The sequence below is a fragment of the Puma concolor genome, unplaced genomic scaffold (assembly GCF_028749965.1).
Source record: "Puma concolor isolate L17-30 unplaced genomic scaffold, mPumCon1.1.hap2 unalloc_scaffold_133, whole genome shotgun sequence".
Lineage (NCBI taxonomy): Eukaryota > Metazoa > Chordata > Mammalia > Carnivora > Felidae > Puma > Puma concolor.
The window spans coordinates 25,139-49,938 of record NW_028240162.1 but is presented as its reverse complement, the minus strand read 5'-3'; the positions used below and the strand labels follow the sequence as shown (position 1 = coordinate 49,938).

At 41.0% G+C, this 24,800-nt stretch overlaps 1 gene segment (V, D, J or C); it reads right to left on the bottom strand.

Annotated features, from left to right (window-relative positions):
• On the bottom strand, nt 1-24,059 carry LOC112866827 (T-cell receptor gamma chain C region C10.5-like). The segment is given in 6 exon segments: nt 1-604; nt 2,296-2,343; nt 4,018-4,143; nt 5,684-6,013; nt 16,455-16,583; nt 23,924-24,059. Coding segments are annotated over 6 exon segments (912 nt in total).
• Between the last annotated feature and the right edge of the window lie 741 nt (nt 24,060-24,800).

Here is a 24,800-nt window from a genome sequence, read left to right as displayed (position 1 = left end):
TAGACTTGTGATTGCTTTTATTAGGTCTGTTATGAAAAATAGCACAAAGTTCAGGTAGCAAGGAGGAAGACTTCCAGAAATGCAAAATAAAAGGCCTCCAGGCAGTTATCTGGATACAGAGCCCCAGGGGCCGCTATGGAAGCTGCACGCCGGCTGTACTCAGAGGCGAGGGTGCTGAGTGGCTGACGGGCTGGTGGACGTGAAGGAGACAGCGGTGCTGACGTCCCCGTGGGTGCCCCCGGCCCCGCCCCTGAGTCATAGTAGAAATTGTTCTCCATGCAGAGTGACATTTCCTGTCTGCCTAGCGGTTTGTAAACCTGTTCTGCAATGATGACACATAGAAAAAGAAACATGTGAACTGAAATAACCCAAATGCAGAGAGAAAGCCCCTCTAGATCCTCAACAGACTCTTTTAGTGACAATAGTCAAGGAGTAAAGTGGACCCTTGGTGCCACCATGGGTTAGAAACTCTTCCCATTGTCACAGAGTGCTGGTCTCCCAAGCAGACAGATGGCGATGATGACGGTGTAGACCATGCTCTTGACGACGAGGACGACGTACGTGTAGTAGGCAGAGGTGTTCGCGAGCTGCACCTGCCGGGGGTCTAAAAGAAGCCATCAGTTAGTTTCACCTGTTCTTTGGAAAGGCGAGGACTTAGTTTGGGAGCTGGGTCACAACACACATTTCTGATGTCCTGGGTTGAAGTGACTCTCTCACCGGTACAACTGGAGAGTAAACATCTACACCACCATCACCACTAACACCACCCCCAAGACTACTCAGAATCCGGTTCGCAGACCAAGTTAGTAAAAAAACAAAAACAAAAACAAAATTTAAAAAAAACCTTTCAAATTCACTTAGAACATTCCAAAGTATTAAAAAATAGGTTGTGTTTAGAATGAATGAGTCCAATGGGGAAAAACAAGCATTGGTGATAAATAGCTTCTAGCATTTCTTCATTCCCCCATGTCCCCAGGTAAGAATAATAGGCAATATCCATTAACCACAACTTAAATGTTACTTCAGAACTGTGCATGTGAAGCCCTAATTGTATTTAATTTTTAATAACAGATGAGGTTATTATTTTCATTCCCATTCTCACATAAATTGAGGACAGAGAGAGAAGCAACTTGCCTGATTTCATGCAACTAGTAAGTACGAGAGGCCAGATTTCAATCTCAGCAACCTGGTGTTTCAGGACGCATTCTCAGCTACTCTGTAATCCTGGATCTCTACATGCAATGAATACCCAAGACACCCAATGATTATGGATAAATGTAAAGTTGGATGATGATAAGGAAGATGATGACGAGTAGCCAGAGTCCAGGAGCCCCTTGATATTGGACATGAGGACAAATCAGCAGGACTAGAGCCAATGGTCTTCATCATTTCCTTTGTGCATATGTGTGGAGAAAGAGCTAGGAACTACTACTTATACTTAGAATGTACTCACAAGTCTTATTATGTAGCAGCTAAATGAGATACCCTAAGCTAGACATTCCACATGCGGGGCCTTATGTTTTCCATAACTGAGCTGGGTGTTATTTGTGTCATTTGTGGTTGGCTCAGAAAATGCAAATAATCTGCCCATATTTCTGCAAGTAATAATTAAAGACTGGGGTTTAAGTCTGGATTCTGGCACACGAAGTCCTGCCATCACACCCCCTCCCCTGGGCAGCCTGTTTCAGGGCCTTGGCTTTGGGATTTAGAGGAAGAATAAAAATTGAGTAAGTGTATGAACTCTTGATTCAGATGATCTGGGTTGAAGCCCCGGATCTTGCTGTGTCGCAGGGCACAAGGGACTTAGCTAATTTTAGTTCACTGTCCTCATTTGTAACGTGAGAACAAAATACTTTGTAGTGAGTATTAACAGAATTAAACAAAACCCGTTCAAAGTACACACAACGCCTTCTGTACAAGAACCTCTCAGTGTCAGTTCATATTATTAACTACCAACAAATACAAAGATTTAAAAAAAAACTCTAAAAGCTACTTGATACCATGTTTTCCTCAGTTCGTAGAAACAAAGACCACAGAAACGAATGAAATCCATTGTTGAAAGACTTCAGAGCCCCTCACTGCACCCCTACTTTATAGTCCTCTCATTCCCAAGCCAGAATTTACTGTGTGAAGGCGACTCCTGGGAAATGATGGAGACTTCAGCTGTCACTAAGTCTATTTTGCAAGATCCAACCATTGTGATATTTCTCCTTGAAGCCAGGGAAGTTCAAAAGTTAAGTTGATCAGAAGGTAAATGCTGTAGCATAACAAAAAGACAAACATAGAAGAACTTACCATTTTCATCCTTCCGAGAAGCTTTTGTGTAGTTAACAGCGGCGAGCTCTAAAAGAAATGAAAGCAAGTATTATTCCGTTGTTCATATCCATTCTTTGACACGTGTCTGTGTCGTGGATAGTTTGATGGATGGATAGCGAGAGAGACAGACAGACAGGCAGATAGAATCTGTCAACAGACTGGAGACAGCCATTACAAATAGGAGCCCCACAATTCCAGAAAAGGTGCTCTGATTCTTTGTGACTGAGCAGATCAATTCATATATGGTATTTCTGCACATGGATACATTGAAGTTCATGATTTTTTTTTCTTTTTTTCTCACAACTGGAGGATAATATCTAAGATTATCTTGTTTTCCTTCTGGGCTCACAGCTCCTAACACAGTGCCTGCGGCAAAGCAGGTGTTCTGTAAATACTTGTCGAGAGGAAAACCAACCAGAAACAGTGGCTGCTGTAAAGACCTGAGCACACACCGCTCACATGAAGTGTGGCCACCAAAATGATGTCGTCCAACCCAAGAATCCACAGCAGAATCTTACACGTTGGAAGGAGGCTGGTTTAGGTCAATTTCCCATGTAAAAACGGAAGCAGCCTTACCTTTCCAAATCACGCACACCCCGGTAACCGCAAGCCCCGCACATGATTTTCTAGAGTGGAGGTGTTTGTGGACATGACAACAAGACTAATGAAAGCCAGTACCCTTATATGGGCTAGTATCCAAAATCTATAAAGAGCTCACCAAACTCCACACCCAAAAAACAAATAACCCAGTGAAGAAATGGGCAGAAAGCATGAATAGACACTAGGGATACTAGCCCTTTGTCCGATATGTCATTTGCAAATATCTTTTCCCATTCATGAGACTTTTGCAGTGAATCATCCAAAAAAATGACCTTGACATTTTAAAATCTTTTGGAAGCTTCTGCTTGCTAATTAAACTGAGGGGTCCTACTGTCTTTAACTGTAAAACCCTTGCTCTTAAGTGCCTTTCCTAAGTGGTCTTATCTAATTGGAAATTATATCTTTAACATCTGGGACCATAGTTCTTAGATGAAAAATAAGCAGGTGTACTGGAAGGTGGTGGGCTTGACCCTTCAGGACTTGAGGATCCCATGAGCTAAGATTTGGAGCCAAACTGACACCTAAAAGGCATATGACCCGAATTGGGGATTGTGTGTGTTTTACAGTATACGTCCTTGCACAGAGGTTTTCCGGAGGTTGATGGGTGACCCAGTGCTGACCCGACGACCCCTGCCCTCACCAACTTGTACCATCAGAGGAGTGTTCTTGAGGTAGCGAGTGCTCTAACAGTCTTTAAATGTGGGACCTCTGAGATCCCTGTTGCCAGTAGCCTTTCTCTAAACGAAAGGAGACAATCGTGTGCACATTACTGAATGGGCAATAAGAGAGGCTACTGCGTTCAGGACCCAAGAAGACTCCATGTGCACCACCAACAATTCTCTTGGAACCTTGCAGACTTTTCTAGCAGGGGAAGTGCGGTCTGAAAGGTTGGGGGCTTGGCTCCAGGCACACCTTTCTGCCAGCCCAGCTGGGCTCTGGCCAAATAGGCCAGTTCCACAGGGTTCCAGATAAACATGCCGGCTCAGCCGGGCTCTGGGCATAACCCTTGCAGCCCAAGCTGACCTGTCCTGGAAAGGAAGGCCCATCAGATCAGCAGCCCGAAGGCAAGGAGAGGGGAGCTTCGAACCAAGAGGAACTCACCTGCAGTCCTTGAAACCGGTGAGGAGGACAGTGAACTCAAAGGGCTCACAGTGACCACCCCTGTGTTTCGCCTTGTCTCTGAATGCCTCTGGGGGTCCACTTCGGATCTTCTGGCCTCCGCCAAACCTGTTAAAGAACAAAAACTCAACCAAGTAAATGTTAAAGATCCAATGGCTGTATTCATCAATCAGTGTATGAATCAGAGAGCATCCCATCTAGCATGTAGACAGGAGCTCCAAAGGAGGACAGGAAAGAAATCTTTTTTACAATAGAGAAGGAGCAGAAAAAAGGAAATTTTTAGCAAGGAATCCACTGATTTAGGCAAGGTCACCCTGACAGAGAAGGGAAGGGGTCCATTAGGAAACTTCTTAGTGCTGACCAGGAAAATTCCCTAGTCGACTGGTTAAAGGTTACTCTTCTGGGGCATTGAAATTGTACTTGGGTTAGGTATTAAGTCTTGGTGGAGTGACTTGGGGCTTTAAGCTGAGTGTTGCCATTTGGGGTTTGTGGGTTTTTGTTTTTTGCTTTTTCTTTTTTAACACTCCCGGAGGACAAAGGACAAAGACTTACCTCAGAAATATATAGCAAAGCTCTTCACATGTCTTGCTATGTGTTTGCTCCCTGCTGCTTAAAAAGTGCTTGTTAACCACAGAGCAAGTACAAACTGGTTCCTTCTTATGGGCCCTCTGGGGGCATTTTATATTAATGTTCAGGACTTGACTTCTGAGTCTAGCGAGTTCCTGGCTCACAGCCAGGCCAGGGCACATTCAGCTCTGCCCCCATTGTCACATATGACCAGCCTCGGCACCAGTGAGGCTCTTTCAGGACACCATGTCTGAATCACCAGGGACCCTGGCTGATTAGGCAAAGTGTATTCGCCCTACTGTAGTGATCCTCCTGGGGACAGTGGTCCGGCCCGCCTCCCTCCCAGGCCTGGCACACGCTCGGACGGCAGGAAGTGTTTGCTGGGCAGCATTTCCCAGGGGTAGAAATACATCCATTGTGGACAATGGGAGAATGTTTGTACATGTAACCTCACCCCTCTCCAGTTACCAAATTTCACCTTACAGTCTTACATAAAATTCAAATCTGGAACACCCAAGACCATACTAAAAACTCGGCAGCCAAATCACCATTTTTACTTGAGCTGCAATCCAGCACCATCAAAGGAGCAGCATTTTGTCACCTGTAACTGTTTAAAGGTGATACTTTGAGTAGACCAGATTGAGGTGAGAGGGAGTTTGACTATTGAGTAGAACATTCCCGAAAGACATGCGATTGTTCTTATTTCCTTATCAAGTAAGATCATAGAAAGTGGACTCTCTTTTTGAGCATTTATTGTGTGTGAGGCTGCTAGGTGCTTCCTCCGTATTATTTCATTCAATCCATACAGTGACGCTAAAAAACATCATTGTGACCTTCATATTTTGGATGATGAAACTGAGGCGATAAAGGCTAAGTGAATTGTTCTTGTGCTCTTTCTTTGTATGTTTCTACTTTAATTCTATGGGGAAGTAACAGGACATTTATGTGACCGTTAAAAGTAACTACGTTAAAGAAAGATTTCTATTTGCTTGTTTCCCATTAATTTTTGATAGACAAGGTGTGGTATTCCCTTTGAAACAAAGGGTTCTGAAAGGTTATCATCATGTGTATATGCACATACCTTTGTTTATTGAAGGAAACAGTATCTCTCGATTAACCCCTCCTTTATTATTCTCGTGTTTGACGGTACATTTGTGTTCTTTATCCATTGACTTTTTAGGCACAGTCAGCCACGTGTATTTCATGTATGTGTCCTTAGTCTTCATGGTGTCACCCTGCTGGGATTTCAGAATTGTTTTGCCATTCTTTTCTTTCCAATCTATCGTGATAACGTCAGGGAAAAAGTCCTCAAGAAGACAAAGATATGTTCCAGTATTATGGAGTTTTACTTCATCAGCTGAAGGAAGAAAAATCGTGGGCTTGGGGAAAATGTCTTCATCAGGATTTTTATCTGTGGGAGAAATGCAATTGCAATGAAAACATTAGAGAAATGAAACATTCTGTGGTTTGGAACCACCTAACACACAGTAAAAGGAAGGAAAAGTTGCATAGGGTTAGTGCTTACTATGACCTTTCATCCACAGTGGGTTCTGAGTTGCTTATTTTGTTACTTTCCATGGGAAAAGGGGTTATGTAAATTGTCCAAAGTCACGGCTATTAAGGGCAGCACCTGGATTAATGTGGAATTTTTTGAAACAATACACAGTCACTTGTTGAAAGGGAATCTATTTCCACCCACACTTGATCTGTCACATTGGCCTTTTAGCTTCAAATAAGGATCCCATGTCCACTTCTGATACGGGATTTCTTCTGCTTGATTCCTGATTTTATAGACCATCTTGCTCTCACATCTGAATCATACCAGGATTTTGAGTAGAGTGATGTTTTAAGCTGCATCTCCAAATTATCTACAATGCCTTGAATTTAGAAGTGATGTGGCTAAATTTACAAAACGGCTATTAAAAATTTATTGATTGTTTCCAGAAATGCTCGTATTAACTTTATCAAGTATTGTACTACTCAGAATTCGGTTTGCTTTAAGAAATGTTCACTAAAGGCACATTTTAACGGGAATTTCGTTGCAGTTGATGCATGACTAAAAAGACACCATACTTTGACACTTAGAATATCCCTCCAAATTCGAATCTGCCCTGGAAGCCTGCTTAACTTGCTTTCACACACACAGTTTTCTTTGATTTCACCTGCTAAATAACATTATATGTAACTGGTAAAATGTTAACAGTTATGGTTCCAGAGTTTCTTGTAGACATAATGTGAAAATATGTAATGAAACATCATAGTTGTCAAGGGCATGTCACTTGAAGGCTGGAATGTTCCTTGCTTATACATTGATTGTTAACTAGTGATTGAAATTATAAAGAGTAGAACCCTTCCAATTTGATTTCCAACTGAAACACAAACGTTAACACATTTTCTCTTTGGGCTAGTTAGGAGTTAGAATAATAATTTTGTGGACAATTTCCGAAGAAAAGAAGAATTTTATTTCTCCTTTGAGAAGAAAAGGAAAAAATATTCTTGAGAATTTCTGACAGTGCCTCAAAGTTCCTGATTTTTATACTAATCTGTAAGCAAACAATGACTTTTTTAACCACGCTATACATAGAATTAGATCATAATGAGGTTGTCTTAAACTTGTTCGTCTTGCATACACTGCAAATAGTATTTTATTGATTGTAATACTAAGAAAGTCTATATTTCTCCAACCATATACTTTGTTTTTCATTGTGAAAGCATGTTATAGAAAACAAGACTAATTTTTCAAAGTATATGATATTTACATGATTTTTGCCTCTAGTCAATACATTTAAGGAATCTAGTTTTCATGTTAGGAAGTTGTTTTTTTTTATAAGATTACTTCTGATTCATCATCGTAAAGAACTTGAAAATCAAATGATCTACTTGGAAAATTATTGGACAGGAAGACAGGATGCTTACCTCCTGTCCCTTTTCTTCAGCTAGATTCTGGAAGTTTCATTCTTTTCAGGATAGAAGGAATCTTGAACTCCTATAACTTTCTCAATGTGATAATTAACTGAGCATTAAATAGTGTACTTGATTATATATGATTAGTGCCTACATTTTGGCTAATTATACTACATGTTTTTTCTTCCAACATTCTTTTTTAAACTTACTAGCAGTGTTTTTTATGGCCACAATCATTTGACTGATGCATAACATAGAAACCAGTTCACAAAACAAATAAGTTTTCCATTACATTTCTATATATTCATAATCAAAAAATGTTTTAAGGTAAATTGCCTGAGTTGTAGACATATTATTAGGACGAAGCAGTATGAATTCTATATAAGTTAACCAAATGCAACCACACTTTCAATTAAGTGGGGATTTCAAACCTGCATTAATATTGGCTCCAAATTTCTCAGCTTATTCTTCTAATTTTTCTTTTAGTAAGTAAATAAAGCTATTTCATATGTAAATATGAATTTCAAATTTATGACATTTCTAAGTATATTTAAAAGGACTAACCATATCTGTAACTATATTTCTATGTACATTCTAACCATATTTTCAACCATTGTTTTTCTACCATATACAAGCACGAATCCCAAACTTGGTAAAGTTAGAGATAATAAAAATTAAGATAAAGGGTTAAGGTTTAAATACACAGAAAAACTACAAAAATACAAAAACAAAACCCACATTTTAATTTCATTTTGTGGCCAAGTGAAGGAAAAGTTCATTAAATGAAACAAATACCTCTAAATTCAAGTTATTTGTCTATCAGTGCACAGGAAGGTCACTTTCCACTGGAGCAGTTAGAAGCACAGCTGAATCCTTGGGCACATTTCTGCTCTATCATTATGATTGGCTACAGACCCTCCATACTGGATACTATTGTCCCTTTAGGTTTGCAATGGGACAACTTCTTAGGGCATACCCACTGCATATCCAGCACCCGTTATATGTTAGACAACATGCCAAGTAATTTATTCACAGTCTCTCATTTAAGTCTCATATGACTCCTGCTGAATGCCTCCTGTTATCCCACCTGATGGATGAGGAAACTGAGGGCAGAGAATAATCGCCAAATTCACATAAGCACTACGTGGTAGAGATAGGGCTCCAGGTCAGCCTGGGGCAAATCCCGGGCTCTCTGACTACACCCTTTCACCGTCAGGAAAGGAAATGTGTCAACTCACAAAGCACATCTGTCGTGATCAACTTCATTCTTGGAACAAACCCTTTCACGACAGTTACACATGATGTACATGAACACTTTATACAAGTCCACACGGACACAAGGTCTGATCTTATTACAGAATTTGCACAATGTTGTCTACGCTGACCTTTACTGTAAGGATTGATATTAAAATCCCTCCTAAGATTTCCACCACCAAACATGCTATGGAAATGAGAAAGTATATTATTATCATTACCATGGTTATTAGCAATTTGTTTAGATGATTGTGTGCTCCAACATGACATTTTAATCGCATGGGACCACATCTTTCTTACTAATGGGAATATGGTACTCGAGGTAATGATTGGATCTATGTAAATCAAGCATGGAGACTCATTCCTTCATTTGCACCCCACTTTGCTCTACTGTGTCTCGATTCACTCAGCCATCATCACTGGAATGTGCCTTTGACACACCAGTTAATAGGCAATCACTTGTCTTATCTGCTGCATTTCCAGTGTTAAGAAAGTCAAAGGGAACATTGGCTAAAGCCTAGTAACATGCGGTCAGTTCACGGAACTGCTTCACCTGCGTGGTCCAAAGCAAATGTCTCTTTTCCCATCAACAGCATAATCCATGTGCATTCTAAGCTTTCACCAGAAATTTCTACCTCCAACTGCCTTTCTTTCGGATCGTGCCTAGGTTTGCCTTGAATCTCCTACAGTGGGATTTCAGGCCAAATGACTAGATCAAAGGCAGTTGCCTGGTCCTCCAAGTCTCCTATTGTCACATTAGATCACCAGACTGCATGATCCCTGACCCTGTCGGCTGATTATCACCATCTGTGAATGACATTCAATGTCATGGTGCCCATAGTAATGATGCAGTTGTAGCATGAAATGCATTTGTGTAAAAACCACCTTATCCACTATATGAAACGGATGTGGAAGACGATTCCCACTCTTCACTTCATATTCCCCCAAAAGGACTCATGCTTTGAGTGTTTTTTCTAATTTTATGATAGATAAGGCATAACATCTTTGAAACTCTGGTGTACTTCATTTTATCACTTAACACAAAGTATGTACTCCACCACATTTTTCTCCTACTTGTGAACATAAAATTTTATCCTGTGCTTCTTTCTAGATCATCACAGGCTTTTTTTTTTCCTTCTTCTTCTGCTTTCCTTAGTGCTTTTAATCTTTTATTTTTATTTCATGGCCTAACTGTACTTGTGTCTTTTATTTGAGGCCTTCTCAAATAGATGATGGAAAGGGACAGTATAAATAAATGAGAAACCATTGGTGTGTTCGGCCCCAGGGCTTCAGAGCTTAGGAAGGTCTAACTCAGAGATCACATGAAAAACGAAAGAAGAGGTGTCCAAATCCCTCTCTGTGATACAAACGCAAAACGTGTGGAATTCAACCACTCCGAAACGCCAGAGAAGAAGGTGAGGCTTGCGTTCCCAACATCATCCCTCACGAAAGAGGGGTTGTCTTATGTTTCAGTCCTGGGCCACTTATTAAAAGAGGCTCTTCTAATCCATTCAACTTTGATCCAACAATACTACTTGGACAGGATACCAACCTGAAATAAACTTGATGAGACTAGTTTTGGAAGTCGCGCTGGTAAAAGACAATAAGCAGTTTAATGTGGATTTAGTAAATCTGACTTGGGACTAAAGACTCTATACTTCATGCTTCTGTCTCACATACATAGAAAGACAGTATAAATGAAAAGAATGCTTTTATTTTGTAAGTGGGTGAATTTTCTCTTCCAATAAAATATCTAGGGACATCATCATCTGGGAATCCCAAAACAGACACTCAGACCCTATGATAACTCAGATATATGCTCTGAAGTACACATGTTAGATGTGTATGAAGGGTTTGAAAAAACATTTTAATGAAATGTGAGGGCAGAAATAAGCAGTATTTCTCAAATGATATTTATAATGATGTAATTTTTAATCTGTAGGCATAATCCAATGAAGATATTAATTATAAGTGAAGATTTAATTTTATGGGTATTAATATAATTTTATGTATTCAAGTTGTAAAACCTCTCCTTTTTTACATCCAGAGGTTTCCGCCAAAAAATGCGAGATCCCCTGATGTTAAGACTAACAATGTCTCAGGTGATGCCTACTACATTCTACTCATTTTTAGAATCATGTAACAATGGGTCTTAGAAACTGAAGGTATTCTGCCAATACTGACCAATTGTTCCAAAATGACCTGTAGACCAGATCATACTTAATACATTTCCTGTACTCATGATTCATAAAGTACTTCAGTAGGTGATCATTTGAATTCTATAGGATTGGCTTTCTTTTTTAAATCACTGACCATGTCTGAACCTATGTGGTAGCTATTTCTAACAGAAAGTGATAGATCCAGGATCACAGTCCATATTTTTTTCTGCACTACACTCTCCTAAAAACACTTTTTAAAGGACGTCATGAACTGTATCTGTGTCACCATATTTAATAAGATTGCTATAATTTATATTGCAGTCGGGTGGACGAAAGAGGACCAGAATGCTGTGTTTCAATTTATTAATTCTTTGTGCCTATGACCACAACCACTAAGGAAACCAAAAAATATCATTACATTTCACAATTCTAATGTTTTACCAGCATTGTGAAAATTCTTTGAAAACCTGTAGTTGACTAGATCTGGCAATCTAGAAACATCCCTGGGAGGTGTTCTCCCTCATCCAGGCAAAATTTCATCTCTAAGGGTAATGAAGAATGAACACATTTACTAGCCTGAATGTAGAAAAACAAACAAACAAACAAACAAACAAACAAACAAACCCAGCTCATGACATTAATGGATATGTTTGCACAGTTCAATGTGTCCATCCCTGGTATGAATCAGCTTCTGACAAAATGACAAGTTCAGCAATTTTTGTTCATTCTTTTTCACTGGTTGTTTTTGGAATCAAGTAAATAAGATACACAAATTTCTTTACAAACCTTTCAGTACAGAAATCCCACAGGGACCTAACATCCCCACCCCTCAGGGACCCCCAGTTGCTCTAGCAAGTTAGCTCCTCGTCAATGTCGTCCACGCGAACTCAGGCGGCAACCACCCCCCAAGGACTGGGAAACAGTCACCTACCTCTCCAAGGATCCTGCTGCCATTTGTGTCCAAACTGGAACCAAATCCTAGAATTCTGGGCCAGCACCAGCCCCTGGCCTCCGCCCCTGCATCACCTGCCTCCCCTCCCTACGTTATACGGAAGAATGAAAGAATATTTACCTGTAACCCTGAGCAGTGTGCCAGGACCGAACACTTTGTGGGCCCAGCTATACCAATCCCACTCTCTGAAAAGCTTTTACAGAAATCTCCCTTTGTGTCACCTTTTAAAATTGTGCCCATATATTCACAATATTTATATAAATATGTAAAAACAGGCCCTGCTAACATTAAACAAAGATGAATCTCAAGCCAAATCACATTAGATATGAATGCAGTCAAGAAGGGATGAACTGACCCCTTTCTGCCTGGGCAGCTGGGTTCTGTCTTTCCATCTTGCTCGGGTTGGAGGGTATGGTTTTACCTTTCCTCAGCATTTTGCTGAATCCTCTAAACCTCTCTTCTTAAGACGTTTTCATGTATCAGATCAGTTCTTTTCCTGGAATCTAATTTACAGTTACTTCTTCCATAATTTTCAAAGAGGAACAAAAATAGAAATAATATATTTGAGTATTTAATAAATGAAAGTTAATATTTTTACAGGTATTTTTTGTTGTTTCTATGTACTGGGGGTGGGTAACTGGTTTGGTTGAAAAGTAAGTTCTTGGGGCACCTGGGTGGCTCAGTCGGTTAAGCGTCTGACTTCGGCTCAGGTTATGATCTCACGATCCGTGAGTTCGAGCCCCATGTCGGGCTCTGTGCTGACAGCTCAGAGCCTGGAGCCTGCTTCAGATTCTGTGTCTCCCTCTCTCTCTGACCCTCCCCCGTTCATGCTCTATCTCTGTCTCAAAAATAAATAAAACATTAAAAGAAAAAAATTTAAAAAAAAATTTAAAAAAAGAAAAGTAAGTTCTTTCCAGAATCCCACTCCCGATGATAGTAGACCAGAAGAGAGTCTGAAATCGGCATGATGATCTCTTAACCTATTTACGCTGAGACTGCCCTTTTTCTTTTCTTAATGTTTATTTAATTTTGAGAGAGAGAGAGAGAGAGACAGACAGACAGACAGACAGAACATGAGCGGGGAAGAGGCACAGAGAGAGGGAGACCCAGAATCTGAAGCAAGCTCCAGGTTCTGAGCTGTCAGCACAGAGCCCATCAGGGGGCTCCAACCCATGAATCCCGAGATCATGACCTGAGCCGAAGTCAGACGCTCAACCGACTGGGCCACCCAGATGTCCCGAGACTGCTCTTTAGACTTGACAATGCCTCTGTCGTTTCCAGGGAACTGATGTAAAATCCTGAGCTGCTCATCAGAGGATCCTGTCTGGTCTGGTCTTTCTGCCGCTGTCCCAGCCTAAGCGGAAAAGCAGCTGTGGGTCATGCGGCCGAGTCCTGAGTGTAGGCCACCTGCTCCAGCTGTCCTGCCCGAGTCAGCGTTTCCGGCGCACTTGATGCCGATGCGAAAAGAAGACTGAATGCAATGGTGTGGAAAGAACTTGTCACTTTATAGAAATACCCTAAGACTCACACTGAGAATTTAATAAATGCATATTCTACATGACTTACTCATTTAGGGGGAAGAAAGGCAATTTTAGTGCCCTGATTAGAAGCAGAAGAATTGTTTTCACATGAGGAGTAATACACACAATGAACTATTATTAGTTAAGCCTTCAACTAAAGAGTCGATTTAAAATGTCAGGCTACACAGAGTAAATATGCAGAATTAAAAATACAGCTTAATGTTTATAATACCATATAATGGCCTAGACCACGCTCCGTGAGACAGGTCTCTGTTGGCTCCAAATTTTGCCATAGTAACTAGCCATGTGAATTTAGGCAAATACCTGAACTTCTCTAAACCTCAGTTTCCCCAACAGTGATATTAAAATAAGAGGGTCTCCTGGGCAGGGCTGTTGAGGACTGAGATAAGGCACTGAAACTAGTCAGCATGATACATGGCTCTCAGTAAATAGTAGCTAATATCATTATTCTCTTTACTCAGATGGTTTGGGGCCCCCTTATCAAATGTTCCACTAAACAAAATGTATGGATTTTATAAGCAATAAGTATTACAGAAAGTAAGAAAGCAAAAGGGCTCGTGAACCTAAGACATTCTGTGTCTCTGGTGGCCACATGCTGAAAAACAGGGGCCCAAGAAGTCACAATCGAGAATATTTGTCCACTAGACTGCAAGCTTTTGGAGCGTTGGGACTGCGTCTTGTGCCCCTTTTATCTCTAGCGTCCAGCCTGGACACTGTCTTCAGTAAATGTTTGCTGAGACAATAAGTGAACACACGAAAATATAAAACCATGCAGGCAGATTCTTTTCATGGACTCTGGACTTGAAATGGTTTACTGAGCTCACAAATTCCATTCATCTGGACCATCTCTACCCAGTATCCCCAGAGTTGCAACAGCACAAATTTTGACTAGTCTCAGCCTATCTCTAAGAACCTAGAATAACAAGAATATGTTGATTAATGATGTTCTTTAGTCATTTACCGTAAGGGTTCAATGTTTTGCACTGCCGTTGAAGAGGAGATCTAAAGCAATCATATAGGATCAGCAGTTATTAGAGAAAGGAGCACTCTTCATTAAGAAAAGAGCACTCTTTATTAATACTAGAGATAATCAAAGTGTTTCTTACTGAAAAGACTGTATACAAGAAAAACATCTGGAACTTACACAAATAGTTTACAGATATGGTCATACAAATAGCTTAATTTCAAGCCTGAGTCTATACTTTTGTGTGTTTATTTTGTAACAGTAGAATTCAATCTGCTGGCAAGCAGGAAAGAGAAAAACCATTTACAAAGTAGTTTTATTTCCATATAGAGTGACCAGTAGCTGCAAAATTGCTGTCCATCTGCTGAGGTGATCCTACATTGTTTTTGTTGTTGTTGTTGTTGTTGTTGTTGTTTTCTAAAAAGCTTATCAGTTTTTCATTCACAGGATCAAAACAGGACAAAGTTACTTACCAAGAGGAGTTACTATGAGCCTAATTCCTTCTGTAGATATCTTGATCCAGCCTGGTTAGATGTTATCACACTGGGTAGAGCTTATATAAAAAAAAAAAATGTCAGGGACGACTGGGTGTCTCAGTAGGTTGAGCGTCCAACTTGGGCTCAGGTCACGATCTCACAGTTGGTGAGTTCGAGCCCCCGCATCAGGCTCTGTGCTGACAGCTCGGAGCCTGGAGCCTGCTTCTGATTCTGTGTCTCCCTCTCTCTCTGCCCCTCCCCTGCTCACATGCTGTCTCTCTCTCAAAAATAAATAACTATTTTAAAAAAATGTCAGCCTTGGGGCGCCTGGGTGGCTCAGTCGGTTGGGCATCCAGCTTCAACTCAGGTCACGATCTTATGGTTCGTGTGTTCGAGTCCCGCATCAGGCTCTGTGCTGACAGCTCAGAGCCTAGAGCCTACTTCAGATTCTGTGTCTCCCTCTCTCTCTGCCCTCCCCTGCTTGTGATCTGTCTCTCTCTCTCTCTCTCTCTCTCAAAAATAAATAAACATTAAAAAAAATTTTTTTAAGTCAGCCTGAGTCTCATGGCATGAGCAGTAGGTAGAAATCTTGTCCTGGTAATTTGATCTTCTGGACGCCTCTGGAAGTCCTTGAATATAGGCTTCGTGGCATTTCATATGTCATAAGTTGTCCTCAGATTAATTGACCCAAATATCTGTTTTCTTTCCATGGAGGCAATAGTGATGGAAAAGTGCTACACAAAATGGGCATAATAAGGGCAAATAAAAAAGAAACAAAGGAGGAAGGAAGGAAGGAAGAGTGAGAGAGAGGAAGGAAAGAAGAAAGAAAGGGAGAGAGGAGGGAAGGAAAGGAGAGAGAGAAAGAGAGAAAGAGAGGAAAAAAAGAGATGAAGAAAAGAAAGAAGAAAAGAAGAGATGGGACCAGTGGTCTACCAAGGCCTTTTTTAAATTACCAGGAAAAGTGTTCAGAGAATTAAAACGTTTTGATTTCAGGTGTTCAAGTGTGTGAAACTGCTCAGAGACCACATCAAAGGAAAAGCCCTTCTGTTCTCACAAACACCAGGTCTGCTGAGTCAGCAATTTGGGATTGTATTTCCGAAAGAGGAAACTCTTCAGTAACTGAAAACACAAACATGCCAACAGACACATACTTGAGAAATGTGAACGATGGTCTCCATTTTGTAGTAGCCACCTTTACCATTTAGCAACATGAGTCTTTACCAGGCAATGCACAATGAGAAAATAATTTCTGTGATGACAGTATTTTCCTGGAAGAAAAAGAAATTTGTAGAATTCTATCTCCCATGGAAAAATAGATGCCTTACTAAAACTATAATTTGAAAACAAACCCAGTTGGCTGTCATGTTGAAAGAAGAAAACTCTTGTAAGCAATTGTGCTATGTTTAAAAATGCAGGTGTAGTCCTATCTCTGTGGTTAACTAGCTTGGGACAAGACATTTGCCATCTCTGGGCCCCCACAGCCCATTGGTTGTGTGTGCATTGGGCTCTGTATGTCCAAAGCGCCCTTTCTGTCCCAACAGCTTATGACCCTGTGGTTAGAGCAAGTAGGATCTGCTAAAGAAAGACAATGGAGTCTTTTACCTGATAAGCAATAATATCCTCCAGTCTGATGAAGCCACCTGCTATTTGCCTGCTGGGATCTCACAATGTCACACAGACTCAGAAGGATCTGTAAGAAAACCTTCTCTATTACCAACCTTCCACTCCTTTCTCAGTTGAGCAACAACAAATAGCAAAATCCAGCAGGCACAATAGCTTCTCTCTCTCTCTCTCTCTCTCTCTCTCTCTCTCTCTCTCTCCTCCCATTGAGGTTGGGTATTTCTAGTGTCCTATCTTTATGTTAACTAATTCTTTCCTTATATTTCTTAAAGGCACTGCTGAGCCTTTTAGGGCATTCTTCATTTCTCTTACTGTGTTTTTTAGTTTTGCATTTCCTTTGGTTCTTTCCCATAATTTGCGTTTGGGCTTTCCATAATTTGTGCTGAATTTTCCTGTCTGATTTTGCATGTTGTCCAATTTTTCCACTAGACTAGAGGCTTTATCATATTAATCATAGTTGTTTTAATTTTTTTAATGTTTATTATTTTTGACAGAGAGAGAGAGATAGAGCATGAGCGGGGGCGGGGCAGAGAGAGAGAGAGACAGAATCCGAAACAGGCTCCGGGCTCTGAGCTGTGGCCACAGAGCCCAATGCGGGGCTTGAACTCATAGACTGTGAGATCATGACCTGAGCCGAAGTCGGCCTGAGCCACCCAGGCGCCCCAATCATAGTTGTTTTAAATTCCTGACACTTCCAATATCTGTGTTATGCTTCAGTGTAGTTCTGGTGACGGCTTTATGTCTTCAGACTATGTTTCTTCTTGACTTGCTGTATGCCTCCGAACGTTTGGTTGCAGGCTGGCCGTGTTGCGTGGTACAGTAGATACTGAGGTAAATATATACTGTGTTTGAAAACGAGCACAACTTTGCTGCTTGGCCTTTAGTGTAGGGGTTTGTGTTAACTCGTCAGGAGTGAGACTGCATTTGATGTTGAAATTCTTTGTTGTCAGAGTTCAGACACTTAACAATTCTCTAGTGTGTTTTGTATTTCTCTCTTCACTTGTCATTGAGTCTTGTCTTTATTCTGCTCCCCAGAGAAGGTCTGTCTCTCCAAGCTCTCTCAGCTCTATTCCACAGTTACTTTTCCTCAAGGTTTGCTAGCACGGGGGTGAAAGGTCAGGAAAGGACACATTCCCTGATACTGCTACGGAGTCTCAATTTTAAGTGGGTACATGGAAAATGTTTCTTGTGGACTAGCACTGAAGGGGGAGGCTTTCTCTGGATTGTCCCTGATCTTCCCTGCAAGAGTTTTCTGGGCTTCCGGGAGGAGGAAAAACTTTAAGTGCTGGAAAATGCCCTACATATGCTCCCAATGGTTCACTCTCCCACTAGTCTATACTCAGCTCTTACTATTTTATTAACAAATTCCACTTGAATCTTGCGACCCACCGTTTGACAACATCAGTCCAAGATGAGCAAATTCTCGCGTCCTGTTTCTCCCTGCAAGTGCCTGTCTGTCGCCAGTGTTGAGTAAGTCACTCACCCTGCCACCTCAGTTCTCCAGTGAGTTCAAAGTAATTGAATTTCAGTCGGTCCTTCGTTTTTGGATGTTCTTATAAAATGGGAGCTGTGCCATTTCCAGCCTCTACGTCTCTGAGAACATGCGGACCCTCTCTCCCATTTTTTTGGTATATTCTTTACATTAAAATTAGATCAAAAACAAGAGAAGTAAATTTCAGATGACTTCTGCCCAAATTCCCACTATTTCTCTTTCCCATTTTTTAATTGGGTTTCCTTTCTTATTATTGAGTGGTGATATTTCTTTCTTTATTCTGAACACCAGTCTTTTCTCTGATGTGTCTTTTGGAAATATTTTCTTTTTTTTTTAATATTTATTTATTTTTGAGACAGAGAGAGACAGAGCATGAACGGGGGAGGGGCAGAGAGAGAGGGAGACACAGAATTGGAAGCAGGCTCCAGGCTCTGAGCCATCAGCCCAGAGCCTGACGCGGGGCTCGAACTCACGGACCGCGAGATTGTGATCTGAGCTGAAGTCGGACGCTTAACCAATTAAGCCACCCAGACGCCCCTGGAAATATTTTCTTCTAACCTGTGGCTTTCCTTTCCATTTCCCTGAAATTTTCCATTTTTCATGTCTTTTTTACTATTGCAAAGAGCAGAAATACTAATTTTGAGGAAGTGCAATTTATCCAATGTTTCTTTGTGATCTTGCTTTTGGTGTCCTATATGAAAAATCTTTGCCTAGCCCAAAATCACAAAGATTTTCTCCTGTATTTCCATTGAGAAGTTTTATTTTTCAGGTTGTACCTTTATGCCTAGAATAAATTTTTAATTAGTTTGTGTATATGGTGTTTTGTATTGGTTGAGTTTGTTTTGTTTTTGTCTTTAAACAGATAAACAATTGTACCAATACCATCTGTTGAAAAGTGTATTCTTTGTCCATTGGATTTCCTTGGCACCCTGTTAGAAATTAGGTAACCATTTATGTGTTGTCCTATTTCTGGATTCTGTTCCTCTTATCTATCCATTTATGCTTTTACCCAAACCCCACTGTCTTGATCATTGGGTCTTAATAGTAAGTGTTAGATCTCTTTTTAAAACTGGTTTGGCAAAGGTGTGTCATTTCCCTTCCCATATTTATTTTGCAACCAGTTGAGTGATCATGAAAAGTCCTCCTAGGATTTTCATTGGAATTACAGTGACTCTACTTCTCTGGGGAACGTTTGACATCTTAAATATAGTCAGTCTTCAAATCTATGAACATGGTATATCTCTTCATTTATTTAGCCCTTCAACCTCTCTCATTAAACTTTTATAGTTTTCAGCGTACTAATCTTTCATATTTTGGGATAATTTTTTTTCTGTATGGATTATATACGTTTGTTGATACTGTTGTTGTCGCTATTATAAATCGTACTATTTTAAAATTTCCGACTGAGAATTGCTACTGGTATAAATTACAATTGACCTTGCATCTGACATCTATTTTACAACTGTAACATCCTTCATTGTGTGCATTTGTCATCATTTATTCAACCAACCTCCTGAGTCTGGATAGTTATATAATTTCCAACATTTGGCAGTTACCCAATGAATACCTTTGTGCGTGTATATTTTCATAGTGTTGAAGTTGTGCTTCAGAGTAAATTTCTAAAAGTGTTTTGCTAGGCTGAAAGGTAAATGCATGTGAACTTTTGTTAGGTATTCCCAAATTCCCCCATGAAATGGCTGTATTTTGCATCCTTACAGAAACGTATGAGTGACTGTTATCTCCCACAGCTTCACCAACAGACAGCATCATCAAACTTTTATTCTTGCCAGTCTCACCAGTCTCACCAGTGAGAAATGGTATCTCAGTGTGACTTTAACCCATCTTTATCTTACTGTAAGTGAGGTTGAGTAACTTTGTAGAAGTTTAAGAGCTATTTGTGTATTTCATTTTTTGAATTGTCTTTCCATGTCCTTTGCCATTTTCCTGCAGGATATTTTAAATGTTTTAGCTCCATTTAAAAATATTTTTTTTATTTAACGTTATTCATTTTTCAGAGATGGAGAGAGATAGAGTGTGTTCAGGGGAGGGTCAGAGAGAGAGAGAGGGAAATACAGAATCCAAAGCAGGCTCCAGGCTCTGAGCTGTCAGCACAGAGCCCAATGTGGAGCTCGAACCTATGGACTGTGAGATCATGACCTGAGCTGAAGTCAGAAGGTTAACCGACTGAGCCACCCAGGTGCCCCAATTTTAGCTCCATTTTTAAATGTATTTTTATTCTGGGGAGGGTTGGTCATTATGTGCTCTACGGGTTGTAAGTACTTCTCATAGTCTGTCATTTGTCCTTTGATTCAGCTTGTCCTACTTTTTGCCATAGAACTTTATCTCATTTTCATGTAGTGAAATTTATCAATATTTTCTGTTTTTACATCTTGAATTTTAGTTATATTTGCAAATTCATTCTCTTATTCTTTCTTGCACTGGAAGGGCTGCCAAATGTTTTCTGTAAAGGGTCAGATAACAATATTTCATTTAGGGTTTTGGCCCTAACGTCTCTGTTGTGACTCATCACATCTGCCACTGTAGTTCAAAGCAGTCATAGACAGGAAATGAATAGGTATGGTTGTATTCCAGGAATGTCAGTGGCAGGTGCTGTATTAGAAATGTCTGAAAGGGACAGTTTTTTTATTTTCATGTATTTCTATTATTTAAAATTAAAAAAAAGAAGAGAGCAGGTTATGGTTTTTGTTTTATATTATTCCAAAATAACCCATATAAGCAATATAATGCCTCCCTATATTGAGCATGAGGCATGCTCCAATCACTTGTGAGAAGATTATATGTATTATTTAAGTCACTCTCAACAGTTCCTTCCGGTAAATATAGTTATATTTTCCACTTTCAAAGGAGGAAAATGAATCAAAGATATGTTAAGGAATTTATCTAGAATAAGACAGTTAATATGGGGAAGGTGGAAATGTAACAAAGGGTCATTGAGGAAACACTGGGAATAGAGAAACACAAAATAAAAATAAATGTCACTCCACAGTATCTTATTCTAGGGCAGTGGCTGAAAAATGGATTCTGTAGAGGACCAAATGGTAAACATTTTAGGTTTTGCGGTTCTCTGTTGCAAGGACTCAGCTCTGTCACTGTGGTGTAAAAGTAGCTATAGACCATTTGTAAGCATAGGGTCAAGGTTGTGTTTCAATACAACTTTCCTTACAGAACTGGGAATTTCCCTGTCTCAGCCTGGTCTGTAGAATCCCTGTTCCATGGTGACTACTATCGTCATTAGGGTTAATAGTAGCTTTTTAGCGGTGTTTTTTTTTTTTTTTTTTTTTTTCAGGGAGTCACAGAGTAGTAATAGTATCAGATAAGAAAATATAAATATAAAACCATTTTAAGTGTCATATGCAGCGTAATGTTTTAAATTGTTATCAAAGCCATCTCATTATTAAATGCAAAAACCAATAAAACATTGGCTGCTGCAGTGTGAAAGTAATGACTCCACTTCTGACCCCTCCATCTTGACCAAGTCCTGTCGTGGGATAACAATATTCTGTTCTGGGAGGTTTGTCTTTTTTATTTATTTATTTTTATTTTTTATTTAAAAAAAAATTTTTTTAGTTTTATTTTTTTTAATTTACATCCAAATTAGTTGGCATATAGTGCACAATGATTTCAGGAGTAGATTCCTTAGTGCCTCTTACCCATTTAGCCCATCCCCCCTCCCACATCTCCTCCAGCAACCCTCTGTTTGTTCTCCACCTTTAAAAGTCTCTTCTGTTTTTCCCCCCCATCCCTGTTTTTATATTATTTTTGCTTCCCTTCCCTTATGTTCATCTGTTCTGTCTCTTTTTTTTTTTTAATTTTTTTTTTTTTCCAAACGGTTTTTATTTTATTTTTGGAACAGAGAGAGACAGAGCATGAACGGGGGAGGGGCAGAGAGAGAGGGAGACACAGAATCGGAAACAGGCTCCAGGCTCTGAGCCATCAGCCCAGAGCCCGACGCGGGGCTCGAACTCACGGACCGCGAGATCGTGACCTGGCTGAAGTCGGACGCTTAACCGACTGCGCCACCCAGGCGCCCCTGTTCTGTCTCTTAAAGTCCTCATATGAGTGAAGTCATATGATTTTTGTCTTTCTCTGACTGACTCATTTCACTTAGCATAATACCTTCCAGTTCCATCCACGTAGTTGCAAACAGCAAGATTTCATTCTTTTTGATTGCCGAGTAATACTCCATTGTATATCTATACCACATTTTCTTTATCCATTCATCCATCAATGCCCATTGGGGCTCTTTCCATACTTTGGCTATTGTTGATAGTGCTGCTAGAAACATGGGTGTGCATGTGCCCCTTCGAAAGATCACACCTGTATCCCTTGGGTAAATGCCTAGTAGTGCAATTGTTGGACCATAGGGTAAGCATTTGGATTTCTAATCTCATAACCTCACTCCATCCCTGGGGTGGGGGCTGGCATCTCTGCTCCACAGAAGACAGTTCTGGAGATGTTTCAGCTCACCTCATCCTCCTCTCACCCCAAAGCTGGGTCCCCAGGGTCTACCCAAACGCAGGATTTTGTGATTGTTTTACTACCTTTCCTATGACTATCTTTTTCTCTCAAGGTTCCGAAATGTAAAATTTGGCTCCTAGATTCAAATAATAGTATTTTCGTTGGTTCTTTGAGAATTCTTTTTGTAGACTAGTATGTCTTTTGTTTTTGTTTTTGTTTTTGTTTTTTGGGTTTTTTTTTTTTTTGCTCAGGAAGCTTCATGGATTAAGGTTGTTTTTAAATTATTTTTATTAAAAAAAATTCATGTTCATTTTTGAGAGGCAGAGCATGAGCAGAGGAGGGGCAGAGAGAGAGGGAGACAGAATCCAAAGCAGCCTCCAGGCTCTGAGCTGTCAGCACAAACCCCAACCTGGGGCTCGAACTCACAAACCGTGAGATCATGACCTGAACTGAAGTCAGATGCTTAACCAACTGAGCTACCCAGGAGCCCCAGAGGTTTTTTTTAAACCCTGTACCGTATTTACACAACTCTGTGAAGTTACTACTTCCTGAACAGGGCCTCCCATAGCACAGAAGTCTCCTTTTTACTAATTAAAACACAGCACAACCTAGGCAGAAAATTAGAAAAAGGCACTTTTTCCCAGGCTGACACAGCCCTGCTCATCGTATAGAGGGCGGTGGGCATGGGATGGATTGTGGTCCCCACTGGTGCCCCCTCCCCCCTCATGCAGGCACCCTGAGCAGGGCACAGTGGTTAAAGCAAACCCAGGCTACATCTCTGGTGTGTGGCAGGGGACGGAAGTATTGTCATTGCTGAACTTACACGTGTCATCTCTTCCTCCTTCTGATGCTGGAAGAGGCACTAAACTTACCAATTGAAAATAGTTTCCTCGGGGTGCCTGGGTGGCTCAGTCAGTTAAGCGTCCGACTTCGGCTCAGGTCATGATCTCACAGTCCGTGAGTTCGAGCCCCACATCGGGCTCTGTGTTGACATCTCAGAGCCTGGAGCCTCCTTTGGATTCTCTGTCTCCTCCTCTCTCTGCCCCTCCCATGCTTATGCTCTGTCTCTGTTTCTCAATAATAAATAAAGGCTAAAAATTAAAAAAAAAATAGTTTCCTCTGGTTTAGAACAGTCCCTTTCAGGCTAGTTCTGTTTCCTTTGTCCCCTTCCTCATCCTTCTGTCTCCCTGTCTCCTGCTCACCCCAGGATGCCATCACTGCACCCAAGAGGAGCGTTAGTTCTCACAGTCTCCCTGCCGCCCTCTTCCAGCCCTTGGCCCCGCTCTCTGGATTCAGACTCTCCCTCTGAATTGTCCTGTGCAGTAACCAGCCCCGAACCCACCCCTACCGACTCACAGCACGCCTTGGGATGCAAAGCTCCCACCTGCCACTTCTCATCCAAAGCCTGGCTGCTGCCTCCTGTGGTTCCCTCAGCACCCTGACCCCCTCAGAGACACTAAGAAGCCTCTGGGTCTCCTACCTGTGCAGCCCGTGGGGACAGTCAGGGCTGGTTTGGGCTGGTCTGTGCTGATGTTGGTCCACTGTTGGTCATGTTCCTCGAGGGCTGTGTTCCAGAAGCTTGACATCAGCCGGATGTTCTCAAGTTCTCCCTCCATGTGCTTTGGGTTTCTGTGGAAGTTTTTATCCTCTCTTGGATAAGACCCTCAGAGACAGGGAATCAGAAAATACATTCTCTTACTGTCTCCCCAACACCTCACATCATGTCCCAGCCCCGAGTGCTAGCCCTTCTCTGACCTGCATGTGAACTTGGTCGACTGAACACCCCCACTTTTCGGCATCTAGAACTGCTAGTGAAACTGTTCACAGTTTGCCAGACTCGCCTGCCACTCTATAAATGAGAGACTTGAAAACATAGAAAACAAATCATTTTCTTTTTCATTTCATTCTGACTTTCAAGCTCACTAGCTCACAATTAATTCGACAAAATGAGCTTGTTGTGAACCCAGACACCAGCCACTTTCGGGGGAGCTATTTCTGACTGTTTTCCCTAAACAGAGAAAGGGCTCCAGGTGACACGATATACGTCTGAGAAGAAAACGGCCAGTTACAAATTCCCAAAACATTATCTTCTAGCATATTTTGATTGTTTCTGTAAGTCTGGCTCTGAAGTTTTAAGTGTTCTCCATGTAGTTGACCCAGGATACTGTCTGCTAAAGCAAGTTCACAAAACAAAGATAGTGATTTTTTGTAGCCTTTTCTGCCCCACCCGCAGACTGGGCTCCGGGACAGACTGTCTGAAAAAGAAGTCTTCCAGATGTGTGCCCACTGGGACTCCTTAGGCGTGGCTTCATGAGTGACCCACATACTGTCCCAACCAGGCTCTGCTGGGCTGGGCG